The sequence below is a fragment of the Eutrema salsugineum genome, unplaced genomic scaffold, assembly GCF_000478725.1.
Source record: "Eutrema salsugineum unplaced genomic scaffold, Eutsalg1_0 scaffold_2, whole genome shotgun sequence".
Classification (NCBI taxonomy): Eukaryota; Viridiplantae; Streptophyta; class Magnoliopsida; order Brassicales; family Brassicaceae; genus Eutrema; species Eutrema salsugineum.
In genome coordinates this window covers 1,197,085-1,216,951 of record NW_006256829.1, presented here as the reverse complement: position 1 = coordinate 1,216,951, position 19,867 = coordinate 1,197,085, and the positions used below count along the sequence as shown (strand labels likewise).

General features: G+C 35.4%; 5 protein-coding genes across 8 annotated transcripts; all 5 read right to left on the bottom strand.

Moving 5' to 3' along the window:
* Window positions 1-1,547: 1,547 nt before the first annotated feature.
* LOC18019367 (zinc finger protein ZAT5) lies at window positions 1,548-2,660 on the bottom strand. The gene has a single exon (XM_006398835.2). It carries the CDS (start codon window positions 2,658-2,660, stop codon window positions 1,548-1,550), a length of 1,113 nt encoding a protein of 370 aa, XP_006398898.1.
* A 2,591-nt stretch (window positions 2,661-5,251) lies between these two features.
* On the bottom strand, window positions 5,252-7,580 carry LOC112086727 (salicylate/benzoate carboxyl methyltransferase-like). Of its 2 annotated transcripts, none has more exons than XM_024156219.1 (5): window positions 7,306-7,580; window positions 6,923-7,055; window positions 6,175-6,567; window positions 5,826-6,083; window positions 5,252-5,728 (listed from the first exon to the last, which is right to left on the bottom strand). In XM_024156219.1, exons 1-5 carry the CDS (start codon window positions 7,359-7,361, stop codon window positions 5,369-5,371), a joined length of 1,200 nt encoding a protein of 399 aa, XP_024011987.1. In that variant the 5' UTR covers window positions 7,362-7,580; the 3' UTR covers window positions 5,252-5,368. The 2 variants fall into 2 exon arrangements, with proteins under 2 accessions (XP_024011987.1, XP_024011988.1); XM_024156220.1 differs by having other exon boundaries at window positions 7,317-7,389.
* A 184-nt stretch (window positions 7,581-7,764) lies between these two features.
* LOC18019366 (salicylate/benzoate carboxyl methyltransferase) lies at window positions 7,765-9,861 on the bottom strand. Of its 2 annotated transcripts, XM_024156351.1 has the most exons (5): window positions 9,808-9,861; window positions 9,577-9,709; window positions 8,755-9,147; window positions 8,399-8,656; window positions 7,765-8,278 (listed from the first exon to the last, which is right to left on the bottom strand). In XM_024156351.1, the coding sequence occupies exons 1-5, from the start codon at window positions 9,843-9,845 to the stop codon at window positions 7,919-7,921; spliced, it is 1,182 nt and encodes a 393-aa protein (XP_024012119.1). In that variant the 5' UTR covers window positions 9,846-9,861; the 3' UTR covers window positions 7,765-7,918. The 2 variants fall into 2 exon arrangements, with proteins under 2 accessions (XP_024012119.1, XP_024012118.1); XM_024156350.1 differs by lacking the exon at window positions 9,808-9,861 and having other exon boundaries at window positions 9,577-9,750.
* An 814-nt stretch (window positions 9,862-10,675) lies between these two features.
* LOC18019365 (salicylate/benzoate carboxyl methyltransferase) lies at window positions 10,676-12,446 on the bottom strand. Of its 2 annotated transcripts, none has more exons than XM_024156090.1 (5): window positions 12,363-12,446; window positions 12,117-12,255; window positions 11,613-12,008; window positions 11,239-11,496; window positions 10,676-11,149 (listed from the first exon to the last, which is right to left on the bottom strand). In XM_024156090.1, the coding sequence occupies exons 1-5, from the start codon at window positions 12,398-12,400 to the stop codon at window positions 10,802-10,804; spliced, it is 1,179 nt and encodes a 392-aa protein (XP_024011858.1). In that variant the 5' UTR covers window positions 12,401-12,446; the 3' UTR covers window positions 10,676-10,801. The 2 variants fall into 2 exon arrangements, with proteins under 2 accessions (XP_024011858.1, XP_006398896.2); XM_006398833.2 differs by having other exon boundaries at window positions 12,117-12,263; window positions 12,363-12,439.
* A 518-nt stretch (window positions 12,447-12,964) lies between these two features.
* Window positions 12,965-19,772, bottom strand: LOC18019364 (pullulanase 1, chloroplastic). Its single transcript, XM_006398832.2, has 28 exons — window positions 19,523-19,772; window positions 19,245-19,386; window positions 19,110-19,162; window positions 18,895-19,003; window positions 18,693-18,829; window positions 18,405-18,604; window positions 18,159-18,308; window positions 17,893-17,953; window positions 17,616-17,736; window positions 17,300-17,390; window positions 17,136-17,229; window positions 16,869-16,964; window positions 16,634-16,774; window positions 16,379-16,429; window positions 16,177-16,247; window positions 15,965-16,057; window positions 15,700-15,790; window positions 15,249-15,320; window positions 14,946-15,002; window positions 14,788-14,856; window positions 14,632-14,688; window positions 14,455-14,529; window positions 14,209-14,297; window positions 14,045-14,122; window positions 13,802-13,940; window positions 13,475-13,584; window positions 13,263-13,362; window positions 12,965-13,148 (listed from the first exon to the last, which is right to left on the bottom strand). The coding sequence occupies exons 1-28, from the start codon at window positions 19,757-19,759 to the stop codon at window positions 13,038-13,040; spliced, it is 2,895 nt and encodes a 964-aa protein (XP_006398895.1). The 5' UTR covers window positions 19,760-19,772; the 3' UTR covers window positions 12,965-13,037.
* Between the last annotated feature and the right edge of the window lie 95 nt (window positions 19,773-19,867).

Genomic DNA, 19,867 nt, shown 5'->3' with positions numbered 1-19,867 from the left:
TCAAAACTTTTAGATAATAATAAGAAGAAAAAAAAAATTGAGAAGGTTAACAATAATTTGACAATGACGTCTATAAACGAACATGGCCGGAAAGAATTTTTTTATAAGCAAAATTACATTTATTCGTTTTTGTACAGTAACAGACTTTATCCGTATTGCTTTTTTTTAAAGATCGCAATTACGTGAAACGAAAGTCTCATAGCGTCGTGACGCACGCAGCCAGATTCAAGAAAATGACAGAAGTACCCTCCATTGTCACCGTCAAGCAATTCCCTCCCCGGTCACCAAGCATTGTTTGACTTTGCCTTACAAAAGACTCAAAAGAAGCTCTTCTCATGGGATATTATTGGACATTGCTCAGATTCAAGAGCAGTTGTCAGGAATAAAAAGGAAATATGTTATTATTTGACGATATTTTCATATAAAAAAACAAAGAAAATTATGTCCTAGAATTCCTAATATTTTTACCAACTTTACAATAGAGATTCACGTCATCGTTCCCAATCCATCTATGGCTCATAGGAACAAAAACAATCATAAAATGATTCAACGCATCACTAAAATGGCCAAGTAAACGCGTTACCCATTTTAGCAACCTTAGGTCAAATCAATCTATTTTGGGCCAGATCATAAGCTGAGGCCCAAATCGTTCTGGCATCTTTGGTTATAATGCCATTTCGAATTGATTAGTAGAAAAACGGGAGCTAAACAGCATGCAGTCTTCACTGAGAATACCAAACAGCAATCACTTTTGATCACGGAAAGCAAATACGGTCTTGACGATGGCGAAGTGAGAAAAATAGCCAGATTCAGGTTTGAAGTAATTATCCTTTCCAGCTGGTTTGAATATTTTTTTATATGAAAGATGATACCAGTAATAATTAAGTAAATCATATAGTATTTTTCTAAGGAAAATTGGATATTTTAAAGTTTAAGAGAATAATAAATTTGTCTTTCGATGGAGATCCTGGAATCTAGGAAAAGCATTCATTGCAACAAAACAGTATGTGAATAGATATTAGAGTATATGTATATCCATATATCGACAACATTATCGGAAAGGCAATAAAAGAACAAAAAGAAATGTTTGTTTCCGATTGAAAAAAAAACACTATATTTGATTGGAAAAGTCTCACTGTCGATTATTTTATTTTTAAACAATTTAAAACTTTGTTGTTAACAGATAAGAGAACTGTTCTTTCAACTGCAAAAAAAAAAAAGAACTACACAATAAGACTCGATCCTCGTCACGCCCTTTTCATGAGCTTTAGTTTTTCGTTGGAAGGAAAAGAAAAAAGAAAATAAATGTTTGATCAAAAGTATAAAAGAGCGTGACATCAATTTTTATAAAATTTTCTTTTGTAACAAATCGAAACTAACAAATTGATTATATTTTAGTATTCCTCTGAAAAGGACCAGGCAAAAACAAAAAAAAAAAGAATATTGCAAGTCTTTAACAAGCAAAGAATCGTTTACACACAAAAAAAAATTGTTTGATATAGAAAAAATGATTTTTTTTTATAAAAAGATTATGATGTAATAACAAATCAGTAATGGCAATCCACCAATGTAGGAGCAGACAAGACAAGAGACTCTGGTTCTTCTCTTTGCTTGTTTTGTTGATGTTCTTGTTCCTGTTTTTCCTTCACAACAAAGTTGAATCCGTTGACCCGATTCTCATCTTCCGGTGCGGGTAGATTCAGATCCAAATCCAACGACACGACCGTCTTCTTAGCTCTCTTTGTCGCTGGCATCACTAGATGATCTTGGCCGTCCGATATTTGATCGAACGACATCGAAGACAGTGATAGCTCCGTGTTGGCCGCAGCCGTGGCCACTGTAACGGTGGGAGGGGCGGCCGCCGCGACAACCACCGCGCCTCTATGCCGTCTCATGTGGCCACCTAAAGCTTGTCCAGACGTAAACTCGGCTCCACAGATTCCACATTCATGAACCTTATTGTTACCTGCCTTACCGTACACGACAAGCGATCTATTGCTATTGTTCTTGGTGTTATTGTAAATAGTTGTCGTTGTGGCCAATGAAACGGCGTCGTTTTCATATATGTTCTTCTTAAGGTCAAGGTTGGAGTAAAAGGATGTGGCTTTAGGTTTCTTGTGGCTAGCTCTATGGCCGCCTAAAGCCTGAAAAGAAGGAAAGGTCCGGTCACATGTTTTGCACTGATAAACGTAGTAACCGGCTTTACCACCACCGTTAGATGAAGAAGTCTCTAAAAACCTCCTGCTGCTAAATCTATACGCGTTATTGTTGTTGTTGTTTGTTTCGTGGTAAGGTATCTTAAGCTGTTGGTTGTGGTTGGGAAGAGAATGTCCTTGAGCAAGGAGCATCAAACAATTGGCTATGTCTTGATCTTCCTCGTCTTCTACTGTCTTTAATGTTTGGTTGTTGTTGGAGGACCAAGAGGCTGATGAAGATGAAGACGTGATCACACCATCCTTTTTACGGTTTTCGACATTAATTCCTAAAGCATTGTCCTTGGAATCAAGATCAGTGGACTCTTCGCCTGCCGGGGAAGAAACTATAGCAGGGGAGATAGAGAAAGGAATAGGAGATTGTGGACGTTGTCGCTTCGTCCGCTTTCCTTTAAGGATCAAAGATTGCTCCTTTGAGGCCGCTATTGCCTCTTCGAACGCTTCCATTAGCCCAGTATTCAAGATCAAAGATAATGATCAAGAAAGGAGAAGTGTATTTGTGTTGTTGATCATGAAGAAGTTAAGGATGAGAGATGCATATATAGTAATGTGTTAAGAGAAAGATGTGTGTGAGATGGAGAGAGATGTGTGGAGAGATGGATACATAAATAGTGAGTGATTTAGGGAAGAGAGGAGTCAAAGAGAGACACCACACATATAGAACAAAAATATATGAGAAAAGCTTTTTAAGTGTGTGAATATGTTTGGACTTGTCCTTTTGTAGCCTCTTAAATTTTAGTACTTCTGTTATTGTCTCTCTTCTACCATTTTCCCAACTTGGCAAACTGATCACAATACAATGAGATAGAGAGAGAGAAAGTGTGTGTATAACCATTTTGCAACAAAAAATGTACAATTTTAGACAATTTCTAAAGTAATATATGTTTGTTCCACTTCATAATCCGTTTTTCACTCTGTATAACGATTTATTTCGGGGTGTGATCATACATAAAATTGTTTCGTTAGTTGTTTTTGTTCAAATTAGTTTTTTACTTTTCACATGAGTGAAATTTAACAAATTTTAGGCATATATCACTTCAAAATAGACATTTACAGATAGAATATTACAATAATATATATGATTCAATGATTTCAACATTACCTCAGGTCTAATGAATTGTATATTGATTAATTTAAAATTTAAAATAATAAAATTCACTGTTATTTTGAAAATATTAGTCTTAACAAGTATTATATATATATATTATATATTGCATAATTATTTAAAATTTTATACTTATATAATATATACTGTAGTAGATATTTAAATCTTAACATATTCGAAAATGTGTTATCTTGTACTAAAAAGAACTAAATCATTCGTAACTGCAAATTAATCTTCTTTTATTCTACTATACATTGCTGCAATTTTTATTTTTGGGGTCAAATTTTGTTAATTATGGATGATTTCATTTGTGTGGACTGTCGAGTGATGTTTAAATTTTGAGAAATATATGTATAAAAAATGGAAAAAAAAACGGAAGTAGAGGTTAAGAGATAGGTTTGGGTGAAAGAAGGATGGAGTAATGATAAGAGCAATGCAAGCCTGTCTCTCACGGAATCTACGGCTCTCCCTTCATCTCTCTCTACCATTACTCCACTCCATCTTTCATTATTTCAATCCAATTTTTTTTTTATATATATTTTCATTTGTTTACCATATTTCTAGCTACACATCTATACGTTAGTGTGTATATAATGAAAAAAACATATTACTTTAGTTGTCTACAATTGTCTAAAATTGACTCTAAGAAACTCAACTCCAACTAGTTTGTCGTAAGGGTGCGATAAGACTTCAAGCAAGACTTGGAGACAATAATATAATCAGTAGTGGCAAAGTATATAATTAAAATGATTTTTTTTTTTTTAATGTTCTAGCTAGTGATATAAGTTTGTTAAGAAGAATCTCAATTCGAAATTTCAAGACCATGTAATATATTGTTAGAAAAGAAAAAAAGACAAACAGAAAGAGAAAAGATAAGCTAGTAAAATATATTAACACAAAGAGATAAATACAGAATTCAATTTTATAAATTAATAAACACATGTAGGCGGGTGTATGTGCAGATCGAAAGTATATACGGATTCGGTTAATGGATGCATGATGTGAAGAGCACCCACTCCACGTCAAGAATATTACCAAGTAACAAGCAATCAGCAAGTGCAACTCATCGTATCTTCAAGAGTTATTCTCTTATTTTTTTAAATATTATATTGCATTAAATTATACGATACTCGACAATTGTCCTCTGTATATTGTTTTTTTTTTGGACATCTGAATTTTCCATGCAAAATCTGTTATTTACATCATTTTGGAATTAAAGATCGAATAATTTCATTTAGAATATATATGGTTAATAGGTAGATGCAAAAAACCCCAATTAAGCTGTTTGACAAATAGAGCGAGAAAGGGTAGTGGGATAGTTAAGGAGCACAAGTCGTTTCTCTAAGCTTTTTTAGAGAGACCATCATCAAGTGTGTCTGTGAGACTCTTCTTCTTAATCGCGTGTCTGTTTCATGGTCGCACGTTCCTTTAATACGACCACACACAATTGATTTTAGTATACCACTCTCTCCTATAACAGTCTCTAATTCGGCTTTGGTTTTTTTTAATTAATTATAAATTTAGTAATCGAATTCATAAACTCTATTTCAAGTTCGGTTTGGTTGGTGCAGTTACAATACTTTTTGCTGAGTTCAATTTTTATTAATATCTGAGTGAATAATTTTAAGTCATTTTTAGAAGCAAAAAATACTTCAATCATGATTGGCAAATATAGATGCCTAAATGAAAAGAATACTCGACTCATTCATATGTCTCATAGATTAATCTAGTTAAGTTTTGGCTCAAGACTTATGTTTTGGCAAATGCGGACACAAATTGGGAGCATGATCAATAAGATGCCAATTGAGACGTACTAATGACCTACGTAGATATATAATATATATATAGTTCTTGTATTAGAGAGTTCCTATGATTGTGCTAATCTATTTTTTTCAATGCCGAATAAGTAACTATTTTTTACATAATGCATGTGCAAATCCACGTTAACATAATCAAACAACAATATCTGACATAAATCACAATTCAGTGGTTTAAGGAAAATTTGACGTTGCATGTCACACACCAGTTAATCCTTAATCCATAACGAAAGTTAACTCCGAATCAATGAAACGACTAGAGTGACAGTCGTTTTGACCGTACATGTTGCATGCTGAGACACATGAAACGCATACTTGTTAAACAATGTATCAATATTAATGGCATCTCCGAAATGAGCTACGAGCATCGTTTCAGTCACAGCTCTTATACAACTAGCTTCTTTTTGCCCTGATTTGACTCTGTGTGGTTGTAAGCTACAGTCTTCGATACTATGACCGAGATCAAATCCATGTGTCTCCAAGTCGTTTATTTGGAAGGATCCCTCTTTTCTTATCAAATCTGTCACTTCTTCTTTGGTCGGATCATAAAAAGGCATTTTGAACGTATTTACCTTGGATGCACTCACTAGGCCCTATATAAATGGATCAAATATTTGAAAATATCCATGAACATATTTATTTTTTGAAAAATAAAAAAAAAATAGTATGAATTTTTAATAATTTCACTACCTCGAAGACTAGGTCACAGAGAGATTTGGATAACAATGTCCAAAAGTGACAGCAATCCCTATACAACGGATCATCAGTGGTGTTTCTTCCGATTAATGTCAGGACCATGCGTCCATTAGATACCATCTCTTCAGAGCGCATTCTTAGAAATGTCGTAAAGTCTCTTTGAAATTGATTCAAGTAAGCCTTGTATTCACTTAGAGGACTTGAACTTGTTATGTACACACTCATCTTGTTCTTCTCCAATCCGTCCGGAACCTTATAAGTCAACAATTCAATTGTTATAAGCTTTGTACATATAAGGAATTTTAAATGTCTATACGTTGAGAGTTATATATAAATTAAAGACCTTAGAGAGAAAATGAATACTGTAATTTGAATGTACGAAATGGAGACTCTTGCGAGGGAAGAGCCTCGAGTAAAAAGAACCAGGGATTCCAGAGACGAAGCAAGATCCTTCTTGTGTGAGTTTCTTGTTGAAGGAAGTAAGAAACTGGAAAGTTGTGTTGAAATCGTTACTAGGCAGATCGTTCAGACAACAATCTATCTCCGGCTGGTTTTGATTGCATTCTTTGCAAAACACATTGATTGTGTTGACGATCTGAGATATCGCCAAGAATGTGTTTGGTCCCGACGAACATCCTAAATCGGCTATTTTAATGCATTTAGGAAAGTCCAAATTTGTCATCATTTCTTTGGTGTTTTCAACCAAGACTGTTTTGATCTTTGATAAGACTCTTTTCTGAAAAAGATGCAAAAAAAAAAAAAAAAAAAAATTCAAGAAACTGGTAGTTAGTAAAGATTTTGGAAATTACATTAATGTGTTCACACTTGGGAGAATTAACTAATTTTGTGTGTTGATTGTTTTTTGTTTGCAATTATTGTTCTGTGTAATATATCATTTTTAATCCATAACTTGTAGTATTAATTTCTTAAACAAAATTATTTTATTAATTGTAAACGCAAAAGAAAAATGAAAGAGAAAACTTTTCTCTTGCGTTCCCCTATACGTTTTCACTTTGCAAATAAAACAGTAGAAGATATCTGACATCTAAAAGCAAACAAAAAGAAATCAAATTTATGAAAGATCAAAGTACCTGAAGAAGAGAATTTGTGGAGTAACTGTTGTCTCCATTTCCTCCACTCATACTTAGAGCACTCACAAAACGATATTTACTACTCCTCTCTTCATCGTCACTATAATTCTCATTATCACTCTTACAATCACACCTGCATATTATATCTATTAGCTATACATATCAAATCAACATATATATATATATATATATTATATGTGTGTGTGTGTGTGTTTCGAAGATGAATCGGAGAGAAGAACCTCAAGGAAGGATTTTTCTTGTTAATGATTAAATTTTATTTCAGAAAATAAATAATTCTCTAATCTTACTTTCACAAAGATATTAGAAAGCCAAACAAGAGTTAAACAGAGCTTTTGCAGAAGTTGGTGAAAGAAGAAAAGTACTCATGATTAACTTGGCGAGCAAGGATTGCCTTGGCGCGGAGGGATATTGAATCCATTCTTGGCACTTTCAAGATCAAGAGAGTAAATTAAAGACGAGAATTATTTATTACACTTTAAGTTGTCAAAGGAAGCTGCACCTCGTAGAGGTGGGAAAAATTGAAATATCATTAATAAGAAGAACAAAAACTTTGATGAAATCATTGGTGATATCTCTGGGTTTAAATGAAATTCTCATCCGTATCAACAGAATATAAAAAGACACTGGGATATATAGCTTTAAGTCGTTTCTTCTTAAAGTTCTTCTAGTGTGTCGTGGAAAGATGTAAATAAATAATGTTAAACGCATTGATCTTGTGGATGATTGCCCCAGTGGCCAGTGTCCTTTATGATATCATGGCCTAGTTGTCGGTTCGAACACTCATGTGAGAGCAAAAGAATATGTGGTCCACAGTTGATCAATAGCACACAAAAAGAGACACATGATGTGCATATCTTTCATCCAATAACCGCTTTCTCTGTGTATAGATCGTTTAAATTATATCAAAACGTCATTTTTTTATTTAAGACGTTTTCATTTGTTATCTTAAACTTAGTACATGTTACATAAAGAAAGTTATTTCCGAATCAATGTGACGACTAGACTGACAGATGTTTTGTTCTTGCAGCTAGTATGCTGAGACACATGATGTGCATATCTTTCAAACAATGTATCGATATCAAAGGCATCTCCAAAGTGAGCTACAAGCATCGTCTCAATCAGTGCTCTTATGCAGTTAGCTACTTTTTCCCCTGGTTTAGCTCTATGTGTTTGCAAGCTACAATCTTCGTTGCAATGAGCGAGATCAAATACATGTGTCTCCAAGTCGTTTATTTGGAATGATCCCTCGTTTCTAATAATCTCCTTCACTTCTTCTTCGTTCGGATCATAAAACGGCAAGCTAAACGAATTGACCTTTGCTGCACTCACTATACCCTATATAAATAGATTACAAAAGGATCAAATATTTATTTTATTTTGACCAGAAAAAAGATCAATATATTTGAAAGTGAAACCATGCATGAAGAATATCGACACATATGGATATTTAATTACCTCGAAGACTAGGTCACGGAGAGAAATGGATAGCAATGTTGACCAATGACAGCAATCTCTATACAATGGATCATCAATAGTGTTTCTTCCGATTAATGTGAGAACCATGCGTCCTTTGGATACCATCTCTTCAGAGCGCATTCTTAGAAATGTCGTAAAGTCTCTTTGGAATTGATTCAAGTAAGCCTCGTATTCACTTAGAGGACTTGAACTTGTTATGTACACACTCATCTTGTTCTTCTCCAATCCGTCCGGAACCTTATAAGTCAACATTTCCATTGTTATAAGCTTTGTACTTATGACGATTTTTTTTCTTTCTATTAGTGGAAAGTAGTAACAAAGTAATCTTATAATACCTTAGAGAGGTAATGAAGACTGTAATTTGAATGAATGAAATGGAGACTCTTGCGAGGGAAGAGACTTGAGTAAAAGGAACCAGGGACTCCAGAGACGAAGCACGATCCTTCGCTTGCTAGCTTCTGGTTGAAGAAAGTTATGAGCTTGAAAGTTGTGTTGAAGTCGTTACACGGGAGATCATTAAGACAACAATCTATCTCTGGTCGGTTTTGGTTACATTCTTGACATAACGCATTGATTGTGTTAACGATGTCTGCCATTACCAAGAATGTGTTTTGCCCCGAAGAACATCCCAAATCGGCTACTTTAATGTATTTAGGAAAATCCAAGTTTGTCAACATTTCCTTGGTGTTTTTAACCAAGATGGGTTTGGTCATTGATAAAACTCTTCTCTGAAAAACAGATACAGAGCCAAAATGATTAATAACTTGTTACTAAAAGTAAAATTGTTAGGATCACATTTATGAAGTCACATTTTTAGGAATAAAAAGACTCGATTGATTGTTTCCGATTGGATACATTTTTACCAGTAAGTATATATTTTTAAAATGAAACCATAATTTTGGATAATTTAAACATATTTTTTAAGAATCGTGCAGAAATAAACGGAAGACCAGAGAAAAATAATACGCTTGCACTTTAAAATTACAATTTGTAATATTTTAGGGAAAAAGTAAAGTACATGTTTTACATGTCAACACAGATAAAATAAATTTAGCGTCAAAACTATGAACTCTAAATAATTTGAGTGATATATAAATATTAATATGTGTTAGTATGTCATAAAGAAAAATAAAAGAAAATATAGAGAATGAAAGAACCTGAAGAAGAGAATTGGTGGAGTAACTATTGTCTCCATCTCCTCCATTCATACTTAGAGCACTCACAAAAGTGTACTCACTCTTTCTCTCTTCATCGTCACTATACTTTTCATTTTCACTCTTACCATTACACCTGCATAGCATGTATAAACATATATTAATATATACATACATCTATGTCAAATCAATATGTACAATCATATGATGAGAAAATGATTTGGTGAGAAGAACCTCAAGGAAGGAATGGAATGGATGAATCTTGAATCCATTTCTCGAACTATATCAAGAAATTCTTTGTTAAAAAAAGTATTATGTTGTTTAGGGAGGCTACTCCTCATTCATTGTATTTATAGAGATGGGACCTGTCTTCAATGTGAAACACGCCTAGTTGTTGCAACTCCCCAATCTCTAGTGTGACATGTCGTCAGTGGCGGAGCCACTTTGATTAAGTTGGGGTCATATGCCCCAGTAAATTTTAATAAATTATACATTGATGCTCCCAATCATAAAATTATATATGCTTTTGTTTATTTATTTATGCCCCTAATAAAAAATAATTCTGACTCTGCTACTGCATGTCGTCCATGTGAAACACGCTCAACTTGTCACAAAACACAATCCTCTCCAACCATTTATATGACATGTCTCCAATGTGAGAATGTAATGCAGCCAGATACTGTATCATTTAGTACGTATCAATTTATAAGAAATTGATTTTTTTATGAATTTTTTTTTTATGGTTTTTGAATTTTCGTATTGGACTACCATGCTGAATAGGACCAACAAATAGCTGTCATATGTTTTCCTTCTTTTTTCTTTTTATTTGCTACTTGCTGGCTTTTTCACCTTTTCTACAATATATTTGTTTTGTTGTCAAAATTTTAACAATAGATCTTGGCCACTATATGCATTATAATTTCAAGCAACTAAATTATAATATATCCTATAAGCTGATCCTTTGAATCCCCTTGCCACAGATTTTTGATCTGCCTCACTGTAGCCACGCTCTGTTTTTTTTTTTTCTTTCTTTTTATTATTAATGTTGTTTACTCTGCCTTGCTCTGTTTTTCTCTGCATTTTCCATAAAGAAGCTGTCCTAGTAAGCCCAAATTATTGTTGTAGATAATAGTTGATTAATATAATTTCAAATTTAAACAAAATAGTATAATATACAAGATATAAGCCTACATATCGCTAAGAATAAACTTTATTAGATGAGAAAAGCTTATTTCCGAGTCAATGAAAGAACTAGACTAACGGTCGTTTTGTTTCTGCAATCAGCATGTTGAGACACATGATATGCGAACTTGTTAAACAATGTGTAGATAGTGGCATCTCCAAAGTGAGCCACAAGTAATGGTTCACACACCGCTCTAATATAATTGGCTTCATTTTGCCCTGATTTACTCCTCTTTGCCTCGTCTTGGTTACAATGGCCAATATCGTATTCATGTGTCTCTAAATCTTTGATTTCAAAGGAACCCTCTTTCCCTATGATTTCTTTTACTTCTTTTTCACTAGGATCATAAAACGGCATGTAGAACGAATCCACCTTCGAAGCACTCACAAGACCCTATTAATTATAGAAAAACAGACCGTGGCAAAATCAAATATTTGAAACATATTCAATTCGACCAAACATAAATTGATTTTGAATTATACCTCGATGACTAGGTCACGAAGGGATTTTGATAGTAATGTCCAAAAGTGACAACAATCTCTATGCAATGGATTATCCATATTGTTTCTACCGATGAAAGTGAGAACCATACGTCCATTTGAAATCATCTCTTCAGAACGCAATTTAAGAAATGTCGTGAAATCTCTTTGGAACTGATTTGAGTAAGCCTTGTATGTACTTATAGGACTTGAATTTGTGATGTACACACTCGTCTTGTTCTTTTCAAGTCCTTTAGGAACCTTACAATCAAAAATAGTTCCCATAACATTATAGCAATATTTTTTTTTTGAAAAATATTGAATCACTACATAATTATAAATAGAATGTTATAATGAAGTCTCAACACTAATCATACCTTAGAGAGCCAATGGAGACCATAAGAGGAATGTACGAAATGGAGACTCTTACGAGGGAAGAGCCTCGAGTAGAAAGAACCGGGGACTCCAGAAACGAAGTATGATTCAAAACTTGTGAGGTTCTTCTCTTTGAATAAATGTATGGATTTGAACGTCGTGTTGAAATCGTTATTAGGGAGATCGTTGAAACAACAATCTATTTCTGGTGGGTTCTGGTTCCACTTTTGACAGAACACATTGATTATGTTGATGATTTCAGACATTGCCAAGAACGTGTTTTGTCCCGAAGAACAACCCAAATCAGCTACTTTAATGTAATTAGGAAAGTTCAAGTCTATCATCAGTTCCTTTGTGTTCTTAACCAAAACCGGCTTAGCCTTTGCTAGCACTCTTCTCTGAAAAACAAAAAAAAACGGCTTAGCCTTTGCTAGCACCAACTAACTAACATAAAGTATAGGGGTGCGTATGCATGTCTCATTAAAAAAATAGTTAAAAAAAAAAACCTGAAGAAGAGAATTGGTGGAGTAACTGTTGTCTCCATCTCCTCCATTCATACTTAAAGCACTCACAAAAGTGTACTCACTATCTCTCTCTTCATCGAATTCGCCGTAACTCTTTTCATTCTCAGTCTTACCATGACACCTGCATGTCTTTCATCAACAAAATACATATACAATCGTGCATATATACATCTATGTCAAATAACCATATACAATCATTTGATGTGGATATGAATTTGAGAGAAGAACCTTGAGGAAGGAATGATGTGGACGAATCCTGAATCCATATCTCACACTGTTTCCAGATAAAGAAAAAAAAAACGATAATGATTACTATATTAAGTGCTGTTTAGAGAGGAGACATCTTATTCACTTTATTTATAGAGGTGGGACATATCTTATCTTAAACGTGAAACACGTCGAGTTGTTGCATAGTACACTCCAACATTATTACCCTACCTGTATAGAGACTTCTTTTTTTTTTTTTTTTTTTTGTTCATGATGTTTTGGAAGCTCAAATCGCATCTATAATCAAAGATGTAGAATCAAAGACAAATGGAATATGACATTGTTTATAAAGTAGAATTATTGGCGAATATCGTGAAGAATAAGTATGACACCCAATAACATTCTCAAATACTCCATGATATCCTCGATAAGATTATTCGGTTTGATAATCACCTTCGTCAGATCATTTATGAAATTTGAATTTAGTCATGTTGGCTCGGATTTGGTCAAATTTAATATTCCAATTGCTCTATCGGAATATGAAGGCCAGATATGCAAAGATGGCAGAAAACGGACGCCATCTATATGATTTGCACAAAAGTGAAACTCAAGGCATTATTTTTTTAAGGATAAACTTTGCTATTGAGAGAATTGTTTTTATTTTTTTTGCTGTGAGTAGATAAGATTCAATCAAGTTCAACCATTACGTGACTCAATAAACACAGTCGTTGTTCTTGCCGGTACAGTAAAGCCGCCAGAAATCGCGTCATACACTGATTTCTTGACTCTTTCATCTCCAGACATCACCTGTGACTCGGAGTTGAATCATCACTACTAGTGCTTACACTTTTCTAATACACAATTAAACTGAAATGCGGAAAGCTTATGATATTGTTTAATATCTGGTAGTGCGCGAATTACCTGTACCGGATGTAATTCAAGATTCCTGTCTTTTAAAACGGGACTGAGAAATGAGAACTCAGACGGGCTTGCATTGAAGATAACCACAATGAATGAGTAGCTGTACGAGTAACACCACCGTCAACAAACAATAGATTATACATAGTAACATATATATGCATGAAGCTTTGAAAGATTTGTGGATCATGTTGTTTTTTGTTTTTTACACTTACATAGGATCGATCTGAGGAACACTTGGGCTGCCTTTGTGACCATCTTCAATACTCATGACAATGGCGCCTGGGAATGATGAGGGGCCCGTGTTATGAAATCGCACTCGCTCCTGTAAAAAAACAGAGAGGTCATATCAGTCTACACATAGTTGTGATTTCTTTTTTTGCATTTGTAAACTTTGTGCCTGTAACACAATCACGGATCAATTTACTTAGAACCTGCATGAGCTTCTGGTCTTTCGCGGCATTGCAAAAGAAGGATTGATACTAGACGAATAATTTGTTTATAAGAGAAGAAAATTATTAAGCAGTAGTCGTCCTCCTGACCTGGATAGCCTTTGCTGAATCTAGACGAAAGAGCGGTGAAGAGTATCTGATGCGTAACAGATCTAAGAAATTGTGGAGGGTGGCAACTATGTGACTGCTCTGAGGCTTGAATGATGGATCTTGTAACCTCGGTTTGATCCTACAGACATATATAGCAGCAGATGATTGGTTCTAGAAACATGCAATGGATGTATGGTTCTATTAATAATCAGATTTAGTAAAGGCGATTCGGTCGGTACTTACAGTGGCCAACTGTGTTCATTTTTCCCTTTTGGAGGAAGCCCAACACCCCAGTTGTTGGAACTGTAGCTGAAGTCTAGCCTAAACTTGTCGCCGTTCATGTCTATCAGTAGGGTGCAATATATAACATCAGAAGAAATGTTCTTTACAAGAGAGAAAAGGCAAACCTATTGAACCAGTCACCGGAGTTGTAAGAATCACGATCAAGTGATTTCGAGCGTAGAATCTCGTCCCCAGCGTGGAAGAATGGTATACCCTTCACATTGCAGAATACAACATATTGAATTCAATTTTTTTAAGATATGAGCCGAACAAGAAATCCTACTCGGTGTAATAGCTTCAAGAATCATGTCCAACTAGCCCTAGTCTGCAAGTGACCCATTTCTGAGTCAAGTTGGGAGATAGTAGAGAACCTGCGAGAGGGCAATCATACTTGAGGCCAAATGATTTATTCGACACCTTTCATCCACAGATATATCCATCGGAGTCTGCAAGAAAACAGTGGAAAAAGGAGAAATAAGTCTATGCATACCCTTAAGTAGGAATGTGGATGTCTCCATAAAAATTCAGAAAGCATATTTCTATATTACCTTCAAACTGATAATGTCAAAGAGGGTTTCATTGTCATGAGCAGAGACGTAGTTAATCTGAAACCACAGGGAAATGCTGGTATGAGCTTCACACATTTATTGGTGCTTGATTCATTTTAAATGATGCAATTAATTAGTATGACTGAAGCTGTGTACAGTTTCTGTAGGTTGTGAAGCATATGCAACAGGTGTACCATCATGCATTAAAACCTCTGATCCCTTCACCTACAAAAAGAGAGGAATACATCATAAAACGGGAGACAAAGTCCTTTGTGCATGAATAGTTAAATAATAAAGTGCGTCTATTTACATACCTCCTTCCCTTCATGATTACTTAGCACATAATCCTTCAAATTTGCAGCCATCCCAATCTAATCCATGATGGAAGTAAAAGAATTATATTATAAAAGGACTTTCTACAACTTAGTGTTCCAAGATCTCCATACCACTTTCGCATTTCAACTCATGAAAAAACAAAATTTGGTACGAAAGGAGAAAGCATGGGGCCAGTTGTGAAGCGAATTAGAGAGCAAAACTTTGGGTTTGCACATTCTTAAGCCTTGATCACAGAAATATGATTTCCGTCTTGCGTATGATATCTAACAGCAATCAGTTACCTGGATGTGATCTTTTGCAGTAGAAAGCATCAGTTGCTGGGTAGCTTCTGAACCATGATCATGACCGTTAGGCTGTCCAGAAAAGGGAAGGTAAAGAAGTGAAGATAAGAAGAGTTACATACTTCAAAACCTATATCTCTACTAGAAATAACAATTAACGCATTGAAAAACAAGTGATACACGAGATGATTGATGGCATGGAACTTTCATCTCTCAGATAAGATTATCTTAAACACTTGCATGGGTAATATCGTGCGTGATGTGATGTTTATTCCAAACAAAGCTACAAACATGTATTGTTGATATAAAGTATGGAATTATGTGAAAGTGGGGATGAAAGTGATTATGTGGTCTGGTACCATATTCTTTATTTTAAACCTTGGTGGGAGCGCTAAAACAATTCAGTGATGATATCTTCACGGGTAACAGCACAAAATAAAATCAAACATACCTGTAACAGTAAACCTGTAATGAATCCTTGTTGAAGAGGATGACCAAACGGAGATCCACCAAGAGTTGCATCTCGTATACGGTCGTTAAAACTGAATAGAGATATAAATTTCCAGGTAAAACAAAAGAAAATCAGGGAGATGTTGAATAATAACTGAAGACAGTGATAAGACGTCCAGCTTCAGGAAATTCGGTAAATAAAACACAGAGGAAAAGGGAATGAAAAACTCTTTCTTTCAGATGTATTGAAGCAATAAACTTCACACCTTCCAATTCCAGTCCCGCTTAAGTTGAACTGTGAAGCATTTATTCCACGTCCATTTTGAGCAACTTCACCAAAGTTCCATCCTTCGCCATATCTGATGAACAGAGCACACAAAAAAATGATATGGCCAAAATTTTTTCATCAGAAACAAAAAAAGATGCAACTAATGTCTGAAAAAATTGCACGTAAGTCCAATAATGAGCCAAGACTTACAAATAAATTCTTGAGCCATCAACTCCATCTGTTTCCTTTCTCAAGCTACCAATTGCAGATTTTGCTTTTACCTTAGGAACAAAGTAATTACAATTCACATTAAAACTATTGTAAAATTGAAATATTACAACAAAACTTAATGAAACCAGATATGAGTATATGACTGAGAAGGACCCAACTAAAAAGTAAACTGTCGGCTTACCATTGTATCTTTCATTATATGACCCATGAGATCAAAACGGAAACCATCAACCTGACAGAATCAGCACATGATCAACCAGCCGGAATATATAAGGACAAAAAAACTTAGCGTAATAATGCAGAATACAGTAAACCTTGTCATGTTCAGTAAATCAAAGGTTGGAAGGTACATGAAGAACGATAATATTTACTTAATGTGAGAAGAGGAAGAAAGTAGCAAGAGGAAAAGTAGTCAGTATAGATGACCAGCATGTACCTTATAGTTAACAACCCAGTTTAATAGATCGTCCCGTATCAGACGATCAACCATATAATGCTCGCTGGCAGTGTTGTTTACGCATGTACTGTTTTCAATAAAACCATCATTGTTCCTTCTCAAATAGTAGCCTGGAACTATCTAAGCAAACAAATTTTGTCATGGAAGATATAGAACTCACGCTAGACAGATAGTTATCAGACTGAAATCAATATAATATTAGTTAGGTGCTCACCTTATCAAGAACAGAGTCTTTGTCGTGTGGCCCATTTGCATGCAAGTGGTTATAAACAACGTCTAAGACGACATTAAGACCCGTACGATTAAGAGCCTGCAAAAAGAAGCTGAGCAAACTAAAAAACAGCATGGGGGTTTATTGAAACACCTTGTATGAATCACTACAATATTTAGCTTTCAATAAGCTTATTGATGTTACAAATCACCAGGAGCAGTATAATCTTTTTATCCGATTTTCAATATCCAAACATGGAAAAATGCAAACCTGAACCATTTTTCTGAATTCAATTATACGGCATGGACCATTCGGATCACTAGCGTAGCTTCCTTTTGGGACTCCCCAGAGCACAGGATTATACCTTCACGAAACAGGAAGCTTGTTATCAAGGGCTTCATAATGAATGGAGTAACTTGCGTACAACAGACTACCCCCAGTTATAGCCATCATCATTCTGGATTTCTGTAATACGAGCTTGCGCCTCAGCTGAATCAGGTGGTAATCCTTTCAGAAGACTGCTGTCTACCCACAAACAGGTCATCATTATGCGAACAGTAATATTCTAGATACAAAAAAAAAAAAACAAAAACAGGAAAGACGACTTTGTTAGTTTTACTTATGTTTCTATTTGTCTGAAGACTTACTTACTGTCCTTCCAGGTTTTGAGCTCCAACTTAAGTGCAAAATATTAAGTATACGCTTGAGCAAAATATTAAGTAAGCGCTTGAGACATCAAAGATACCCTACCTATAGACTTCCAGTTCTCCTTCTCATCATCAACATCACCAAACTGATATGTTGGAAGAAGATGTAGATGGGTGAGACCTGCATCCGCTAATTTCTGAAGATGTTTCACACCTGCAGAATCCTGCCAATAGGCACAAAACACGATGATGCCAGAGCAGCGAATGTATCAGAAGTATTAGAAGTATAACTAAATTTGATCACTAGTAAAACATGTGAAAACATATATCAAGTAAGATGATAAATTTATGCTTATGCACATGGACAATGAAATTTGCACCTTAAAAGTGAAAGCCAGATATCCACCACGATTCTCAGGTCCAACGGTCTCATCATTGGCACTGAAATAGCAGGTAAGAATTAGACAAATAAGAAGAAACGGTAAACCTGCAATAGCAAAATAAAATGACTTCACAGTTGTCATACTGTAATTATAAGTCTGGAGTAAACAAACATAGGGCACACAAATATCTTCCCCATAGTCACAAGCACAATTTACATCTAGGCAGAAGCATACCATAAATCTGCAAAATAGACTCTAATTACCTGAAATCCCTCACATGCAGCTCATAAATACTTATATCTGAGTAGGATCTCAGGCATGGCTTCGTATCTGCTAATTTGTCCCATCCTTCAGGTTTTAGATCATCGGAATTAAGATTAACTAGCAAAGTTTTGCTACCATCTGCTGAAAGCCTGCTTGAGAAAGAAAAAGAAAATAATCACACATGACTCATTTGGACAAAAACATTGTATGATACTTCTATGTACATTAATTGAAAAATACCATACCCTCGTGCATAAGGATCATTTGCATAGCAAGTTTCCACTTTCAAGGTGCTTGGATGATAGACTGATACTTCATAAACATAATAGCACCCTTCCCAACTACTAGGTCCTTCAGTGCTCCACACACCATTAACCTCTTTGAGTGGGCAGATTTCCATCGGACTCTTGTCAAGTGGGTTTTTGTAGATGCATACAGAAACAGCCTACTTACATGCACAAATGAGCACAAAAAAGAGTTAATAATGTTTAACGCAGGCTTAACGAAAGGTAACACCAACATGAGAATCATACTTGAGAAGTGGGAGCCCAGAGGTGAAGAGAGACACCCTCTGGTGTAAAATGTGCACCTAAGGGACCGTCATATGAGAACAATTCATCTAAGACGCCAGGCAATTGCAACCCAGTTCCCTGTATCAGCCGTCCTTCCGCTGCAGAAAATTAAACAAACATTAAATAATTCAATCTCCTAAACAAGAAAGGAGACAACTCTTACCATCAAAGCAAACAACAGCTAGCTGGCTTTTGACAAGATCCCTGATATCCAAATCCGAAGGAACTTTGAACGGTTTGTAATTCCTGATATGTGGAAACTTCTCAATCACCTGAAATCAAGACTTCCACTTTGAGATTTTTCTTTGATTTCCTAACATATTGTCAGATTCTCTACTCATATGAAGAAAACAGAAAGGCAGAGGATGCACAACTTACATTTGTAGGAAGTGATCCGGATTCAGCTTCGAGCTTGAGACTGAAATCATAACCTGAGAACCAATGAAATTTGATAAAAAGGAAAAACCTTTCAACAGAGACAGTGGTAACAAATTTAGAGATAAGATTAAGCACCATCGATTCCATCTTCACTGAATGATAAACCAGCAATACTGCTCGCATACAAGTAGCAAGACCCTTCACCAACATCCACATTCCAAGCGATTACGCCTTGGGTAACCCAATACGCTCTTGAGTAGAGCAAACAATCAAGAAACTGATCACAATTTCGACGCATACGTAAGTCAAACAAATAAAAATAAAGAAACTCAGCAACATACATTCTCCTCCAAAGACCAAAAATCAGACGAAAAAAAGAAACTTTATAAACTCTTAATTCCCAGAAGTAAGACCTGAGAATTCGGAGCGGAGACTTCGAGTGGCATAGGAGATGAAGCGGAGGAAGGAGAGCAGAGGCAACGAAGCGACTCGCTTGTCGAAGGAAATTTGAGACGGAAGTTAGAGATTGACGATACAGGCCGTCGAAACTGCGATCGAAGACGAAAATCAGCGCCGAAGATGTAAGGACGCGCGACGGAGGTGGAATTGAGGAGATGAACGGAAGTGGTCGGTGTCAGTGTCAGTGCCATTCTTCTCCGATAGTTTCCAGTTTCCACTTCTCCAGATGTTCTTCGACCGTTGGTTCATCAAAATATCTACGTATTTGCCTTTTGGTCCCTGATTTTTCTTAGATCTTT

Bases quoted from the DNA above. Each gene is read 5' to 3' on its own strand.
- LOC18019367 (XM_006398835.2), bottom strand. From the start codon at position 2,660: ATGGAAGCGTTCGAAGAGGCAATAGCGGCCTCAAAGGAGCAATCTTTG.
- LOC112086727 (XM_024156219.1), bottom strand. From the start codon at position 7,361: ATGGATTCAATATCCCTCCGCGCCAAGGCAATCCTTGCTCGCCAAGTT. The intron at 7,056-7,305 runs GTACTTTTCTTC...TATAATATGCAG, and splicing joins GCTCGCCAAGTTAATCATGA to GTGTGATTGTAAGAGTGATA. The intron at 5,729-5,825 runs GTAGTGAAATTA...CCATTTATATAG, and splicing joins TCTGTGACCTAGTCTTCGAG to GGCCTAGTGAGTGCATCCAA.
- LOC18019366 (XM_024156350.1), bottom strand. From the start codon at position 9,750: ATGTATGTATATATTAATATATGTTTATACATGCTATGCAGGTGTAAT. The intron at 9,148-9,576 runs GTTCTTTCATTC...TCTGTTTTTCAG, and splicing joins CCACCAATTCTCTTCTTCAG to AGAAGAGTTTTATCAATGAC. The intron at 8,279-8,398 runs GTAATTAAATAT...CTATTTATATAG, and splicing joins TCCGTGACCTAGTCTTCGAG to GGTATAGTGAGTGCAGCAAA.
- LOC18019365 (XM_024156090.1), bottom strand. From the start codon at position 12,400: ATGGATTCAGGATTCGTCCACATCATTCCTTCCTCAAG. The intron at 12,256-12,362 runs GTTCTTCTCTCA...AAAGACATGCAG, and splicing joins CACATCATTCCTTCCTCAAG to GTGTCATGGTAAGACTGAGA. The intron at 12,009-12,116 runs GTTTTTTTTTTT...TTTGTTTTTCAG, and splicing joins CCACCAATTCTCTTCTTCAG to AGAAGAGTGCTAGCAAAGGC.
- LOC18019364 (XM_006398832.2), bottom strand. From the start codon at position 19,759: ATGGCACTGACACTGACACCGACCACTTCCGTTCATCTCCTCAATTCC. The intron at 17,954-18,158 runs GTAATTAGAGTC...CTGCTATTTCAG, and splicing joins CTGCATGTGAGGGATTTCAG to TGCCAATGATGAGACCGTTG. The intron at 16,965-17,135 runs GTTTGCATTTTT...TTCTTTTTGCAG, and splicing joins AATTCAGAAAAATGGTTCAG to GCTCTTAATCGTACGGGTCT.